Below are 17045 nucleotides of genomic sequence, written 5' to 3'. Positions count from 1 at the left end.
CCTCAGAAGTTCAGTCCTCAAGGCCATTGCCATGTCTTCTCTACATCCCCATTGTTCAGAGAGGCACCAAGGGACTAGGGACAGACTCCTGGGTTGACAGACAGCAGGATCCCCTTTAAAGCTTCTGTCTCCATGGGTATTTGTTCAGGGTCCTCTTTGTTTTCTTAAGTATGGCCCCTCCTCTCACAGCCTCTCTCTCACCCCTCCTTCCATCCCTCCTCCCACCTCCCAACCCCCCTTCTCCCTCCTGGGCAAGGCCTTTCAGATCATCAAAAGCAAGTGCTACTTATGCTGGACTCGAGATGGCTTTATCTGAGCAGTAAATCTCCCTAAGGCCAGACCTGTCCTGAGCACCAGGCTGCCGGAGAGTTATGAGGGCCTAAGGCACACAGCCTCTGGGGGTGTGACTCACACGATGGCCCCGGGAGAGACCCCAGCTGAGGGAGGCAGGGGTATCCTGCATACCTGGACCAGGCTCAGAGGGCAAGGAGGGGTGTAGAGGACCTGTAGCCCCCACCTTTTCCTCTCCTGCCTCCGCTCTGTGACTGGCATGGATGCTCCCACACAGAACAAGTGTTACCTGGCAGCCAGCAGAACTGTCTCAAATCCGAGGTACCAGATTCTGAGCCCAGTGTGTCCCTTTATCGATTCTGAGCCCAGTGTGTCTTTGAGGTGTCATCTCACCTGAATGAGCCTCAGTTTCTTTATCTAGTAGACAGCGTGGCTACATCAGCCTGATAGGAAATGTCAAGGAACTGAAGGGATAGAACATGTTGCTCCAGGCTGAGCACAGATGCAGAGAGGGAAATAGCCCAGTGTGGCCTGGAGTCTGGCTCTGCCATTTGTGCAGTGTGACTTTGAGAAATGGTGTGATCTCCCTATGCCGGTCACGATGGGATGATGCCGGTAGTGAGAATGGTGACCTGCCCCATCAGAGTGTCTGTAAACATGACTGACAAAAATGTACAGGACACCCATAAGCCTCATCAGGCACAAGTGGGCCAATGCAAACTGTCCCTTGCTAGTGGCCCTCCATCACAGTCCCTAGCCCCCATCCCCTCGCAGGTCCTCCTGCTTCCATCTGTGGGGACATGTCTTGCTACCGATTGCCATCAGACAGCAGCTAGACCACATTCAATGCCTGTTGGTGACAGCCTCTTCTCCTCCCCTAACTCCCCACCCCCACCCTCTGCTCCCCTCATCTGTGCCCAACTCTGTCCCCTACCTCCTGCTGCAGGAACTTCTGTGCATCCCCCCAAGCCCAGCAGGGGATGGGGGTGGGGCTCAGCAGGCCCAGGTCCTGCTTCCTCCCCATCATCTAGAGTCACTTGAAGGCAGAGACCTCACCTATTCCCCCTCATTCAGTGCTGTTGAAGGTAGGGCCAGGGCTGTCCCTGCCATCAGCATCACATTCGGGAATTGTAACTGTGTGGTGACTACGGGTCAGAACAGGTTGCATCCCAGGGCAGCAAATGTCAGCACCATGTTGGGGGACTGCTCCTTTAGTAGCTTTGAGCACCTAGCTGAATATTGTGTCCCCTCTCACTGGACACTTAGGTTGGCTCCCACTTTCGTTATGAAATATTGGTGGCTGCATTTGTGAAATCCATGATCCATCTTCCCCTGAAAGTCCACCCAGTTGCTGAAGAAGCAGAAGTTCTGATTTCAGCCATGATGCCTGGTGATGTCACAGGGGTCCCCCACTCAGGTATCTTCAGAGGAGATGGGGCTGTGTCTCTAAAACCCCTGCTTCACAGGGAGCCAGACACAGTGTGGGTGGAGCAGCGTAGCTGACCCTCAGCAATCCTAACAGACAAGGCTGGCTACTCAAGCTAACGTTTCCTGCATTAGTGGGCATGGTTAATGAATGAAAGTCAGGTATGTAGTCTCAGTGAGGTGATCGCTGTTAGTTTACGAGAGCTCGTGAACGCCATCCTGAATGAGGAAGGACAACCAGCAGGTGTACCTCACACTATATTCCCCCTACCCTGGCCCAGTAGACAAGTAACTCTAATTATTTCACATGGCTCAGCTCAAGCAGACGCTGTGTTATGGGGACATCAAGAAGGATGTGTTAGTCATAATGAGAACTTCTAATTCATGATCTGCCCATAAGCCCTGGGCATCTTCATGATGGGTGACTGACACAGTGAGTGGCCCCAATACTGTCATTCATTCATTCATTCATTCATTCATTCATCTATCCCACAGCATTTATTGAGCCAGGTGTGGCATACAGAAGGATTCCAAGTTCAAAGTCAGGCTGGGCTATAATAGTGAAAAACCTGTCGTTCCCCTCTCTCCGAAAAGCAAGCATGTATTGATCGCTCTACTGTATGTCAGCCCGGTATTTAACTAGTCCCTGACCTTCAGTGGTTACGTTCTGGTGAGAAAAACAAACAGTGAGAAGAAATCCACCAAGAGAAGAAAAAAGAAAAGAAAAGAAAAACACCCCGAGATCAATAGAGAAGCATTTGGAAAGCAGTAGAGACGCTAGGGTGTGGGGAGGTGGGCTGATGGTGACTATACTATGAGGTGACATGTGATCTGGGACATAAATACACATAAGCCAACCTCCCCCAACCCCTGCCCCAGCAAGACCTGCTGAGATCAGGATCCTATTCCAGGTGGCTTCAAGGAAGGCTCTGGGAAGGGAGAGTCTCCCACTCCCACCCCAGGACCTTTGGGAGGGGCGGCAGGCTATCAGCTGGTCCCCTCTCAGGCTAGTGACAGGGATAACCCACACCGCTGCCTGCCATATGTTAGTCATGGCGTTGTTGAATACCACCCGGCCCAGGTGCCACGCAGGACCTCGGCCCCTTTTGTCAGCAGGCAGATGAATAGCAATTTTTAATTCATAAGCTATCTTGCCCAAAGCCCGTGTCTCAGAAGGACCTGCAGTTTTCATTATACAGTGATAAAATTCTATAGCAGCCAGAATGATAGGGCTCCAGTGGACAGCAGTGGGCCTGCAGGCTAGGCTGCCTGGGACCCAAGGACTCAGGAGGAGCTATGGCCACTCATGTACCCTCGTGGTGTGAGCCCTTGGCAAGACAGAGCATGGATCAGAGCCTTGGAAAACACCCCAAACCCTATGACCTCATGAATAGCAGTCATGCCCCTTTGGTACCTTGGTCACTTTCTTCATCCTGTACATGGGCGCTCAGCAGTTGGACTCTACCTGAGTGTCCATGTACCAAGCCCAAGGCACAGAGACTAAGAGGGAGGAGAGAGAGACTCCATGCAGTTCTGGGAGGAGGTGGGGGCTAACTGATGCTGGGCCAGCACAGAGGCAGAGAGAAGGGATAACGCCACCATAGGAACAAATTCTAGCTCAGATGGTTACAAGTGAATCACCTTTCTTTTTCTGCGTGAGGTCCAGCCCACGGCTCGATTCTGGGGATACCCTGCCTTCTGAGCCCTTTCTCTGGTCACCGCTGAGGAAGGAAAGCAAAAACAAATGTGTCATGAACATCTCTCTGGGGACCTCCGGGGATGAAGCATGCATGGTACCCCAGACCTAACCCACAAGGCCAATGCTGGTAGCCCCCCAAGAACCAGGGACACCCCAGCACAGAGAAGTGCTGGGGCAGTTCTGAGCACACCAGCCTGACTCTCTGGGGTTCTGAGCCTCTGGTTAAGAGGTGAGGCCTGGTTTTCAGGGCAGGTCTTGTTGGCCCTGGAGATCCAGCTGACAGGACTCGGGAAGGGTGGGGCAGAGGGCTTTCCTTTAATTCAGGGCAGAGGGAGCTGAGAGAGCTGGCGCTGGGCTGTTAGCCCAGTGGAGCAGACAATGCAATTCAGAGTCATCAGCCTGTGTTCCCACACGCTCCACCGGCCGCTCACAAGACCACTTTCTGGCCAGACCTGGCAGTGCCGGTGATGATGCTGCAGACATGATAAGGGATAGTGTGAGGGGCTGATGAGATTTGGTGAGGGCAGGCAGTAAGGGGCAAAAAGGAGGGTCACCCCAAATGAGCTCTCTAATTCTCTCTGTTTCTCTCTCTGTTTCTCTCTCTCTGTTTCTCTCTCTCTGTTTCTCTCTCTGTTTCTCTCTCTGTTTCTCTCTCTCTGTTTCTCTCTCTCTGTTTCTCTCTCTCTGTTTCTCTCTCTCTGTTTCTCTCTCTCTGTTTCTCTCTCTCTCTCTCTCTCTCTCTCTCTCTCTCTCTCTCCTTGCCCTCCCCACCTTCCTCTGCAATCCCACAGAGGTCCCTGATCCACTCCAGTGTTCCCTGTGGTGGTGGTGTGCCTCTTGCCTGCTTTCACACCTGGCTCTCACTACCCGCCCTGCCCCCCTTCCCTGGTTAATTCCTTTTGACCTTAAAATCATTCTCTGGGGACACCCAAAGACTCTGTTGGTGGCTTTAGCCAGCTCCTCAGCCAACTGAGTTCCTAGGCTTATCTGCTGATATCTTTCTCAGGGTCACGCCCTCTTACCTCAGGACAAGTGGCACTTGAGGCTGGCTGTCCATCTGTGTTTTCTGACAGCCACTGGTGTCTTCTAAGTACCCCTGCATGTCCCCAGTGGGGCCTTAGAGATCAGCCCTGCTGAACTGGCATTCCTCTAGGGCCAGCCATGACTCTTTAGCCGCTCTATGAGCCATCTCTCCAGCTGGAGGATACCACCACACAGACTCTCGGCTGCCATGTAAAACAGTTTTGAATCATGGAGAATGTCATCTAGAACTTTCAAGGAAATAACTTTTATCGTGCATTTCCTTTATTTCAACTGACAGCGGCTCCACATATATTTTGGTATACAGTGTGATGCTTTGCAATGCATAAACCCAGAGGATAATCATCATCAAATCAGGGGAAATTAACATATACATCACCTTGGGCACTTACCGTTCCTTCATGGTAGGAATATTCAAAATTCCCTCCCCTGGCTGTCTTGAAATATGCAATTGCATTTTTTTTTAAACCACAGTCACCCTGCTGGGCAGTTGGACACATGGTTTATTCTTCTCAACACACTGACCAGCCTCTCCCTGTGGTCCCTCCCACAACCTTCCCTTCTCTGATAATCCCTGTTCTGTTTTGACTCTGAGACAGACTTTTCTGGACTCCACATATGACTGGGATCCAGCTGTATACAGCTTCCTGGGCCTGGCTTATTTCACTTGATACAGCCTCTGCCCACCCCACCCCACACCCCTGGTGGAATTTTGTCTTTTTTATGGCTGTGTAGTATTCCATTGTATTTGCATGCTATATCTTCTTTGTCCACTCATTTGCAGATGAAATGGACAGAGTCCATATCCTGGCTATTGGGAGCAGTGCTGCATTGGTCATGGAAATGCCACCTCTTGGACATGTCAATCCCATCTCCTTCTTCATGTGTACATATGCAGTAGGTTGCTGGGTCCTATTGAAGGTCTATTTTTAGCTTTTAAAGGGCCAGCCACATCATCATTTTCCATTATTACAGTACTGGTCTATGCACCACCCTCAGCAGTGTGTGTGTGTGTGTGGGGGGGGGGGGTCCTCTTCTCTTCATTTCTTTACCACCACTTCGTATTATGTGTCTTTTTAATAACCATTGGTTTGTTGCTGTTCTTGTTGTTTTCCCGAGACAGGGTTTCTCTGTGTAGCCCTGGCTGTCCTGAAACTCACTCTGTGACCAGGCTGGCCTCAAACTCAGAAATCTGCCTGCCTCTGCCTCCCGAGTGCTGGGATTAAAGGCGTGCGCCACCAACGCCCGGCTAATAACCATTGTTTTAACTAGAGCAAGGTGGCAGCTGGCTGTGGCTCTGCCCGCACTCCCTGACGATCAGAGGCGCTCATTATTTTTCTATGTGCCTATTGGCCATTTGCATATTACCCTTTGAAAATATCCATTCTGGGCTTTTTGCCTCCTGGGACTCCTGAGAGTCTTTGCTCCATCACACACGGCCGGCCGGGTACAGGTAGATGCAGACGGGGAGTGGGGAGAGGGGCTGAATGCACGTGAGAGGAGAGATACACCTTGAGTTGGGCTGGCTGGGGTTCTTTGGGGGGCATGGTATTTCACACCTGAGCCTGCTCCCTCTGTCTCTTCATTGGGTGATGGGGCGGTGGTAGGGAAGAATTTGTAATTACAGTGTGGGCAACAAGTGTCTCTGTTTGACACACTGGGGACCAAAGTCTGTGTCCCCTTTTTGCAGCTTTCCCTTCATGCAGAGATGGAAGCCATGTCCTCCCAGGTTTCTGAAGCCTCTAGAAAGGTGACTCTTCCTCAGGAAAGCCAGAGGGCCAGGGGTAACCCATTGTTGTCTTGTGACATTTCGACTGACAGTCCCCAGAATCCAGATTCCTCGGGCTGAAGCTCCACTGTCACCCTAGAGCCTCACACATGCCAGGGGTACCCCACACTAGGGACGTCACATGTTGAGAAGGAAGACGGCTTCCCTCCTGTCCAGCAGTGGGACTAAACAGGTGACATGAGTCATCTGGGCTTCCATGTAACTTGGATACAACCGATTGTTATGATGGATCCATTTCCCGAACAGCAGAGAAACGCTCACATGTGTGTGAGTGAGTGCAAGTGTATGTGAGTGTGTATGCATATGTACACATGCAGAGTGCACAATCCCTGGGAGTAAATGATGCTGGGAGCAAAGGCTGGAGCAGGGGCATGATACCCTGTGGACCTGGACATCTGTTCAAAGACTCTTCCTCACAGCAAACAACTTGCAAAGGGGAGCCTTGGGTGTGGAATTCACCATCAAGGGTGTGTCCCCACTAGACAAACAGGGATAGGCAAGGGCCCCACTGGATGGTGCCCAGCACCGAGCAGGGACCACAACAGTTGTCTTAGCTACATCTGGGCAGCCACCAATTGGTGGGCACATCCCATAATCCAGGCTCTGTCCTGACACATCACACCTCACACACCTTCTGCAGGGAGGTCGCCCACTTGCTCCATTTGCAGACTAGGAGATGGAGTTACATATCTGCTAAGAAACGACTAAGGTCACACGGCTAGTATAGAACTGAGTTGATCCCACGCGGCCAGCCTCCTGAGGGCACAATTGCAGCCTCCTCTAGTCTGCTTTTCCTCTGGAGCCTGAGCCCCTGGAGGGCTCCTTCTGTCAACAGCGGGACAGTTTCATAAAGAGCAGTCCTTGTTGTAGACTGAAGGCAGGACCCCACACAGATGGCCCTGTGCCTCACTCATGTTCAGAGCTCAAGAATGAACTTAAAGAGGGTAAGTGAGGGGGCTAGCTGATGAACATGACCTTTCCTACACGGGGCTCACTTCAAGCCAGTGCCCAGGCCCCACAGCATCCTAGTGAGTGCTACGGTTGCCATGGTGACAGTAGCAGCAGCCAAGTGAGCACCTCACTCAGGTGGCCTTGGCAGCTCCCTGGGTGTAGCTGTTTTTGCCTGCTGGCCTTAGGAGCTTGGAAGAAAATCACACAGAGCTATGGAAAGTGTATGTGTGTGTGTGTGTGTGTGTGTGTGTGTGTGTGTTAGCATAGCATGCTGGGGAAGGTCCCCAGACTTCTTTGAGTGTGTCCCAGTTAGCGGTGTTTGTCAGTAGACTTATTGGAAAAGGTGCTGAGTGTCTCAGGTTCAGAGGACAGTGAGGCCCTAAGTGGAGGGGGGAGGTGCTGGGGGAGGGGATGAATCTGAACATGCCGGGGTCAGAAGCCCTAGTACCCCAACCCAAACCTTAGCAAGTTGCTCAGCAAGAGGTGCTCTGTTTTCTGAATGATTTATGGCGAAATCTTACAAAGATCAAAATTGAATAATATTCGGTTAAACATTTCATAGGCTCCTTTATTGGAAAGAATAAATGGATATGAAAATCTGGAGTGACGGGAAGCTGGCGCTGGGGCCTGGGGATGCCAGGGCCTATGCGAATTGAGGAGGGACAGGGGAGGACCAGCCCCTGTAGATCCATGGAGTCCTGGCTTCATCCCACCGCAGTCTTGTCTGGTCAGCTCTGCTGTGAGGACCTGGTGAGGACTCCTCCTCCAAAGAATGTGCCCCTAACACCAAGCAGAAGTGGGCCAAGAAAGAATGAATGAGATCACACACTCCTATGAATGAGTGAATGAATGAATGAATGTGAGCATGTAATCCTATGAATGGATGAATGAATGAGAGCATGAGGTCTTATGAATGAATGATTGAATGAATGAATGAATGAATGAGAGAGAGCACACAGTCCCTTGTTTCCTCTAATAAGCTACACACAGTCCCTCATTTCCAATAGCAAATGGCCTGGTGATAGCCATCTCTGTGTCTCCTAGTACCCTGTCCTCTTTACACAAACACCGCCACACCCACCAGTCTGCTTCGTGGGAGAAGCATCAGGCAGGAGCATGTGGGAAGGCATTCGCAGAGCTGAGGCCAGGTCCAGATTCCAAAGCCACGTAGAGGCAAGCCCTGCAATGGCTGAGAGACCCTGAGGGACTCCTGGCTGACAGCCCACTGACTGCATGAGCAGGCTGGAAACAACCCCTGTCCTGCAGCCTTAAAGACAGAAGGAGAAGCCATCTCCCCTAGACTTTCCATTGTTGGTGCCTTGAAGTGGAGACAGGGAAGGGCAGGGAAGCTTAGGTATTACTTCTTTTCCTGCATCACAGTCAGGACAGCATAAACCAAGCAAGCAGTTGTCCCAAGGCAGAATGTCTCCTCACTTCATCTTCACATGGGCTAGATGCCAGTGTTAGCCCTGTTTACAACTGAGGCACAGAGAGGTAAGTGGTCCAGGATCACACAAGAGCATCAGCCCTCTTCTCCCCGACTGCTTTCCCTCTTCAGCCTTCCCGTCTGTGAACAGTGTTGCCTGCTGTGACCTCAGAGGCCTGATCTGGGGGAAGAGCAGTGTGGGTTCCTTCCAAACTGCAGCTTCATTCAGCCTGAGCCCACAGTACCAAGCTCAGGCCTGGCCACAGGATAGCCCATCCTAGGGACCGCAGAACTGTGAATGGATGCAGCAGAGCTGGGAATGAATGAGCCAACTGGTTGACACAGCCTGGCGCAGGGCCATAAAGAACGGACAGTAGTCTCCCAGGGCTGCCCTAGGAGGCCTAAGGAACAGGTACTCATTCATACAGATCAAAATATGCCACCATGCGCTATCACAGTGTACAATGACAAAAAGTTCTTGTCTCCTGGGAGTTCATAGGCCAGACAGGTAGAGGAGTCACACAGAGAAGCCAGAAGAGGGACCACTGCCTGTGGGTCAGGAGAGTTGGCTGGGCCATCAGCAGAGCTCTGCTGGAGGAGAGGATGGCTGGGTAGGAAGGGTGGGAGATGAGAGTAGAGGAAGCCAGGGGATGAGAGACCAGAGCAAGAAGGAACATGTGTGAAGCCCAGGGAAGCTGAGGGAAGCGGGGTGGGCACAGTGTGGAAGCAGAGAAGCAGGAAGCCTGGTTGGCAGGGGAGGCACAGAGACTTCGGGGCCTCGGCAGGAGGCCAGAGGGGCTCATGTATAATTTCTGTGAGTAGTTTAAATAAGTGTCTTTAATTTAGTAAGAACTTAGGATATTCTTTAAAGTTGAATTATGTTTTAACATATTCATCATTTCTTTTTCTTTTCTTTTTCTTTTTTTTTTTAATAAAGCAAACCCTTATTGCCATAGAAAGTCAGGATGGAATGACTAGGCTAGACTAGAACGAAACCGTAGAATAAACAGAAGGCAGGCCAATGAGATGGCTCAGCAGGGGAAGGAAGGCCCTTGCCTCACAAACCAGACTAGCTGGGTTCGATCCCCAGTGTAGAGGTAGGAAGAGCTGATTTCATAAAATTGTCCCTGACCTCCACATGCACACTTTGACATGAGTACCTTTATACACACTAAACACTAGTAGTAATAATACAAATTTTAAATTTTAAAAATAGTACAAAGGAAGCCATGCCTACCGGGTCCTGTCTGGATTTTGCCCGCTTTGGAAGGCTCTGTGCTAAAGGAAAACAGGGGCCTGGTGTGGCCCAGTTGGTAGAGAACTTGCCCAGTGTGCTCCAACCCTGTCTTTGAGCCCCAGCCCTGTATAAGCCAGCTGCAGTAAATGCTGCAAGTGGCACTCTGAAGGTCGAAGGGGTAGGGGGATCAGAAATCTAAAGTTATCTTTGGCCACAATGGGAATTCAAGGTCAACCTAGGCTATCTGAGACCCTGTCTCAAACAAACAAACAAACAAACAAACAAACAAAAAATTTTTTCTTTTTACAAAGGAAAATAGTATTCAGTATTAAAATTTGCCAGCACCAAAAGGAGACTTTCTCCTGACTTACAGAGGGCTGGGTGGAACCCAGAAAGGGCGCAGTAATCTGTGATTCAGTTTCTACCCTTGGCGGAGTCTACTGAGCTTGTGCCCCTGGAGAGCAGTGTGTGCCTTCACTCTACGACCCTCTGTCAGTTCATCATGGGCTCTCGGCTTCTGTCTTGCAGGGAATACCAACAGCATCTTTGCCCTGGACTACATCAGCGGAGCTCTCACCCTGAATGGCCTGCTGGACCGGGAGAACCCCCTGTACAGTCACGGCTTCATCCTGACAGTGAAGGTGAGGCCCACCCTCTGGATGCCACACCTTCTAGACCACTGAGGAACCTGAGACTATCCCCAGCAGTCCAGAGGATAGTCAGGAGGGGGAAGGGTGGTTATAAACGCGGGTCTACCCCGCCCTTCACACACACTACCAATGTCTGTCCTGACTGGATCTTTGATTTCCCTTTTAGGAGTGATGTTTCCCCAGTTTATCAAACAGCAGGCTGTAAGGGAAGGGGTAGGAGCTGGGGTCCCTACTTGGAAGGTGTGGACAAGGTGCCAGCGCCAGGCCTTGCAGCTACCTGCCACTTGTGGCCAGTTTGAATTGAAATCAATGGCTTGCAGAGCCATTCCCTGGGAAGGCTATTGAGGGAATGGATCCTGGTGGAGTGGGGAGGGAGGCAGGGTACCAGGGGCTGCCAAGCCTCAGGCATATATCAGTGGGGGGAGGGACAACTATAGGCAAGGGGCCTTGAGAAAGATCTGCATGAAGCTGAGGGCACAGCTAGGTCTTGCGTGGACCCCCATTGGCCTTGAGAAAGCCCAAGTCAGCTGTGGGTGTCTGGGTTCTCGTGGCTCACCAGCTCCTTCCTTTCTACGTGTTCAGGTGTGAGCCAGCCCAGGAGACACGTAAACAAAAGGTCCCCCATGTGCACTAGCCTCAGACCTTCTTCATAGTCTGCTTCCTCTCAAGAGGGCCAAGGGGTCTGTTCTAGAGGAAGAGAGCCCATCCCTCCACCCAGTACCACCACCACCTCACCTGAGGCCCTCTGAATTCTGCGTTCCCAACTTCATACAAAATGTTAGGTGACTGTGCTATTGGGCTGGGCATGTCTCTCTCTCTGTGTGGTAGCAGACAGTCTACCCAGGTCTCCCTTGGAGTATCTGGAGCAGTAAATTGGGGGGTCAGAACTGGGAAATTAGTACTTGGGGACCTGAGGCATCTTTGGGTCCTTTTGGCATCTGACTCGGATCTTCCCAGGCCCAGTGACGTTGAGACCACAGTGGGGACTCAGTTAAGTCTTGATCTGTCAGTAGCATAGACAAAGCGCTTTATTTTATCATTTTCCAAGCCAAATGGACTCTCTCTGCACCCCTCAGTGGGTGATATCTGTCTGGTCCTCCTGCCCCCCTCCTTGATGGTTCCAGAAGCCCATCGCCTAAGTTTGAAACCTCTGGTACAAATTACCCCACCTCTGTGATCCTCAGCATCTTTGTCTATTCCATGAATGCAGACAGTGGAATCCTCTGCCTGGGGCCATGGTGGGGATTTCATGGGGGAGTTTACACCGACACACATGACAGTGCTGAGAACGTCCCAAGTGGGTAATAGCTGTTTCTGTGACTTGTTGACACCTTCCTCTGTCTTCAGGGCACTGAGCTGAATGATGACCGTACTCCGTCAGATGCCACCGTCACCACGACCTTCAACATCCTGGTTATTGACATCAATGACAATGCCCCAGAGTTCAACAGCTCTGAGTACAGCGTGGCCATTACAGAGCTGGCACAGGTCGGCTTCGCTCTCCCTCTCTTCATCCAGGTGGTGGACAAGGATGAGGTGAGTGATGGAGCTCGCAGCCCATCTGCACTTACCGCCCGCCTAGTCTAGGCAGCACTAGCAGGGGGGCCAGGGGTCTAGGCTGCACTAGCAGGGGGACCAGGGGTCTGTGCAGCACTAGCAGGGGGACCAGGGGTCTGTGCAGCACTAGAAAGGAGACCAGGGGTCTAGGCAGCACTAGAAGGGGGACCAGGGGTCTGTGCAGCACTAGCAGGGGGACCAGGAATCTGTGCAGCACTAGCAGGGGGACCAGGGGTCTGTGCAGCACTAGAAGGGAGACCAGGGGTCTAGGCAGCACTAGCAGGAGGATCAGGGGTCTAGGCAGCACTAGCACAGGGACCAAGAGTCTCTGACTCCTACTTTTGATGTAATAGTTACCCCTTCCTCACTCACATGGGGACATGCCTTCCTCATCTCACCAACTCCTGAGGCCTAAGGATGTTTAAAAGCAGTTCTAGCATTTTCTCACATTCCAGTGGTTCATACTGTACCCTCTGGAGTATTTGCAGTGTAGCACACACATATGGACACACATGCATGACACACAGTCCCTATACATGCATGACACATGATATACACATATACATCATACATACACACCATACACACAAATGCTTCATACACACCATACATATACATGTACTACACACAAGCACATGTATGGCACACATATGCATGACACAAATACATGCATGACATATACATGTGTGACACACACATGCATCACATACATTATGCACATACATCACACACATAGACATCACACATGTGTATCACACACACCATATACACACAAGCATCACACATATATATCATACACGGTAACACATGTATCACACACAAACCATACCCACATATGTGATATATATATACCCCCACATACCAACACAGGCATCACATACATACATACCACACACATGCATAAAACATACCATACACACATATCCATCACACACAATACACACACCACACACACATGCATCACATACACACCAACATATACCACAAACATGCAAGACAACACCATACAAACCACACACACACATACACACACACAATGTGCATGTGAACCTCAGTGCAGAGTCTAGTCCAGGTTTCTGTGGATTAATGATACCTAAGGAACAAGAAATGCCCATATCTGTGTAGCATCCAGGATCCAGAGCTCATGGACCATGAGTGATCAGCTGAAGAGGGGGGGTCCCTGGGGAGAGGAGTCTTGAACTGAGCCAAGCCATCCAGGAAAACTGGTGGCCCATAGAGGCCCAGAGGCAAGAACCTGCAAGCAGATGGCAGAGGAGGCAATGCAGAGTTTGGGCTGAGGTAGAAGCAAGAGAGCTGAGACACTTGTACTTGATCTTGGAGATAGCACAGGCTCTGTGGCCAAGGGACTTGAGGTTAAGCCCCTCTTGACCAGCTCTGTGGCCGAGGGGACATTAGTGACCCTTTCAGAAATTCCCCATGCTCAGGTAGGTGTTCAGGAAGAAAGAAACTGTATCTGTCCAACTCTATTGTAGCAACAAGTTAGCCCTGAGGCACAGGCTGGTTCTGGCAGGTTGCCTGCTCGTAGTACTAGTCTGAGTGGGCACTGGAGAACTCAGTCAGCAGCTTCATAGGTGCAAAAGGATGAAGGAAGGCTGTAGGGCAGAGACAAACTCCGCTGTCTTAGAATGCCCTGAGCCTGCTTGACACTGGCCGGTCAGCCATATCGAGTCTCTGGTCCCTCCCTTACTACCTGAAGGCTTTGGAACACGGGGAAAGAGCTAAACCCATGTCTATCCCAGAGGCCAGGATCCCTGCGGAGGAAAAAGGAACATGCACAGGACTTGGCCACCCTCTGTTCCCAAGGCTGCAGCTCCCCAGTGCAGACAGCCCTGACCCTACACAGGTGTCTAAGAGTCAGAGAGGTCCCCCTCACCTTGAGGGCCTCTGCAGGCTGCAAGTCTGCCTGCAGTGTGTGCCAGGATGCTGCTTTGAGTAGCTTTCTGTTGCTGTGATAAAAGCATCTGACAAGAACAACTCAAGGAAGGAAGGAAGAAGGGTTTCTTTGGGCTCACAGTGTGAGGGCGGGTCCTAATGGCTGTAAGAGAAAGGCAACATTGTATCTGAGGTCAGGGAAACAGAAACAGATGAAAACTGGTACTCAGCTCACTTTCTCCTTTGTAGCCAGTGAATCCCATCAGATTAATGATGAAGATTAACCATCCTGTGGTGGGTGGGTATTGGGTCCCAATCTGCCTTTAGTGGACACTCCATCTAGCATAGCCACGGACAGGACCTGAAGCCAAGGGCACTTAGAGCAACAGAGGCTGTCCCTGTCCTCTGTCATTTTTCTCCACAGAGGTGACTTTGTCTCTGATAATCAAGGGCTTGCTTCCACTCAGGGTCCTGCTCTTCCAGGGCCCTGTGACACACACACAGAGAGTACTAACAAGGACAGGCAGACCAGAGACACCCCCCCACCCCCCACCCAGAGGCCATCAGCCCACCCTCTTGTCTCCATTGGACTCCACTGGTGGTCAGGCTCAACCCTCAGAGAGAGGGGTAGAAGCCTCACTGCTGATATGGATGTTCGACGCTGTCTCTCCTTCTACCCTCAGAACCCTGAGGGGCTCAGGTCTGGCCAGAGAGCAGCATCCAAGGCCAGGATTCTCTGGTTCTAAGGAAGAACACTGTGACCCCGGCTAAGAGCTTAGGCACCCAGGACAGGAAGAGGAGGTACCAGCTGCAGCGCAGTGTCTAGAATTGGGAGCAGGACACACTTCTTAAAACAACAAGGCAACTGTCTGAGCGACCGTCTTGCTGTGTTCTTGTTCTAGCATTTATGTCTGAGTTCAAATCTGGCGTTGAGTTTGCAGCAGAAAAACATTTTTCATTAAGCCAATTATTCGAGTATTTATTCATTTAGTGGGGATGGGATACACTGGCCTGTATCTGTAAGTCAGAGGACAGCTTTGGGAAGTCAGTTCTTCCTTGTAGGTTATGGGCTCCAATCATGAAACTCAGGTCATCAGCCTTGGTGGCAAGCACCTTTTACCGGCTAAGCCATCTCTCCTGCTGAACTGAGAACATTTGAATGCAGGAAGAGGACATAGGGAGAGCTCAGGCCTCTTGTCCAAAGCTCTACAGAACCACAGGAATTCGTGGGCTGTCCCCACAACTGTGGTCATATGGTAATGAGTGTGCCAGCCTCCCTGATCTTCACTGGACGTCCCACTGGTGGGTCTGGAGGCTGTAGGGTCTACAGGATGCAAGACAGGGTTTAGTCAGCAGGTCTCCAATGCCTCACACCCTATCCAGAGAAATGCATTGCTCAATATCTGCCCCATAGATGCTAAGCACAGCCAGAAGGTAGTCATGGGCTCCTTCCCAGTTGGGTTCCAGAGGCTGTCTGGGCAGGCTGACCTCAATAGTGTGTGGTGATGAAATCGGAAAGGGTAGCAGAAAGCAGGTGACCTCTGGGGAACTTTGTGGCAGTAGTGCCTCCTTAGAATGCTGACTTATCTCAGAAGAGCTAAGATGTACCACCAGTGCCCCCAAATCCCAGATTCTGCAGAGCCTGCCACTGCGCCTCGGGCTCTTGTGTGCTAAGCCCCACACTGCAGGGGCTAGAAAGAGGCCCTTGCTCTTCCCAAGGACTCGCAGCATTGGTCTCCAGGGAGTGTCTCCTTTTGCCAGGCTATAGAACATTCACAGAAAGCAGAGAAGAAGGAGCTGCAGTAGACTGGAGTCAGGGGCAGCCAGGGTTTTTTGTCCTATATAACAGTTGCGATGCCAAGTAGATGGTTGGGAGGCAGTGGGGCGAGAACTGGAGAAATGAAGGTTGAAGGCCAGCCTTGGTGGGACCCATCTCTGATTCAAATTAAAGACTGTGGCACAGTCACTCTCTGCACCTCTGCTGTTTCAACTGTCCCATGCCCAGAGCTCTGGGGATGCTGCAGTAGATAAGCAGAGAAGTGTCCACTCATTCCTAGCCCAAGCTTTCTCTGGGCTAGCCTGCAGTCTCAGGCCTCTCCTTCAGCTGAGGGTTCCTTGGAGGCCAGCCGTTTCTGCTTAACTCAACCACTCTTCCACACAGACCCGAGGAGGCTGCCTGTGTGGACTGTTTGTGTGGGCATCTTCCTCTGGAGCAGTCAACCAACAGAGAGGTGTTGTGAGACACCCCCACCCACACACCCCCACACCCTGCTTCACCTAATCTGTCTAGATGCTGTCTCTCCTACTCCGCTCTTTTGCAGGAACCTTGCCAGTTGACCTGCAGAGAAAGTGACAGCAGAGTGTTGCTTTCTTCATTTTTTTTCCCAAAGAACCCTTAGCCCCCACCCCCCACCCCCACCCTCTCTTTTGGTTGTTTGGTTATTTGGTTGGTTTGGTTTGGTTGTGAGCCTTAATGTGGTTGTTGGGAATTGAATTTAGGACCTCTACTCATTCCAGTCAATCCTGCTTGCTCTGTCCCAAAGATTTATTTATTATTATAAGTACATTGCTGCTGTCTTCAGACACACCAGAAGAGGGCATCAGATCTCATTACAGATGGCTGTAAGCCACCATGTGGTTGCTGGGATTTGAACTCAGGACTTCTGGAAGAGCAGTTAATGCTCTTACCCGCTGAACCATCTCGCAAGCCCTTAGTTTCATATTTTTATGTTTGAGACAGAGTCTTGCTATGTAGCTCTCTGCCTAGAACCAGTGATCCCCCTACTTCTGCACCTAGGGGGCTAGATCTATAGGAGTGGGTCAGTGCTCCTCTAAGTCATCTCAGAGCTCTCAGAGTGCAGCTCTGCTGTTCTGTGGACAGTGTCCTTCAGTGCCCTGACAAACCCATCAGGCCCTGAGTCACACACAGCTTGTTCTTAGGGATTTATTAGCTATTCTTCTCTTTCCTGTGACAAAACACCGGATTAAAGCAACTTAAGGAAGAGTTTATTGTGGCTCAGGGTTGGAGGATACAGAGAAGTTATGGTGGCAAGAGCCTCAGGAAGTGGTCACAGTCAGGAAGCAGA

At 51.1% G+C, this 17045-nt stretch overlaps 1 protein-coding gene across 7 annotated transcripts in view; it reads left to right on the top strand.

The window, feature by feature from the left end:
• Positions 1-17045, top strand: part of Cdh23 (cadherin 23 (otocadherin)) — a 393766-nt gene that overhangs the window by 197479 nt on the left and 179242 nt on the right. For all 7 annotated transcript variants that reach the window (NR_045556.1, XM_017313930.1, XM_030245069.1 and 4 more), the window contains 2 exons: positions 10388-10500; positions 11857-12045. Coding sequence is in view for 6 of the 7 variants with exons in the window: in XM_017313930.1 (XP_017169419.1) it covers positions 10388-10500; positions 11857-12045 (302 nt within the window). In the remaining variant the exon portion in view is untranslated. The remainder of the gene's footprint in view (positions 1-10387; positions 10501-11856; positions 12046-17045) is intronic.

This window comes from Mus musculus, chromosome 10 (genome assembly GCF_000001635.26).
Source record: "Mus musculus strain C57BL/6J chromosome 10, GRCm38.p6 C57BL/6J".
NCBI lineage: Eukaryota > Metazoa > Chordata > Mammalia > Rodentia > Muridae > Mus > Mus musculus.
Note: the sequence above shows the minus strand (reverse complement) of the source record. Positions and strands in the feature narration are given on the sequence as shown.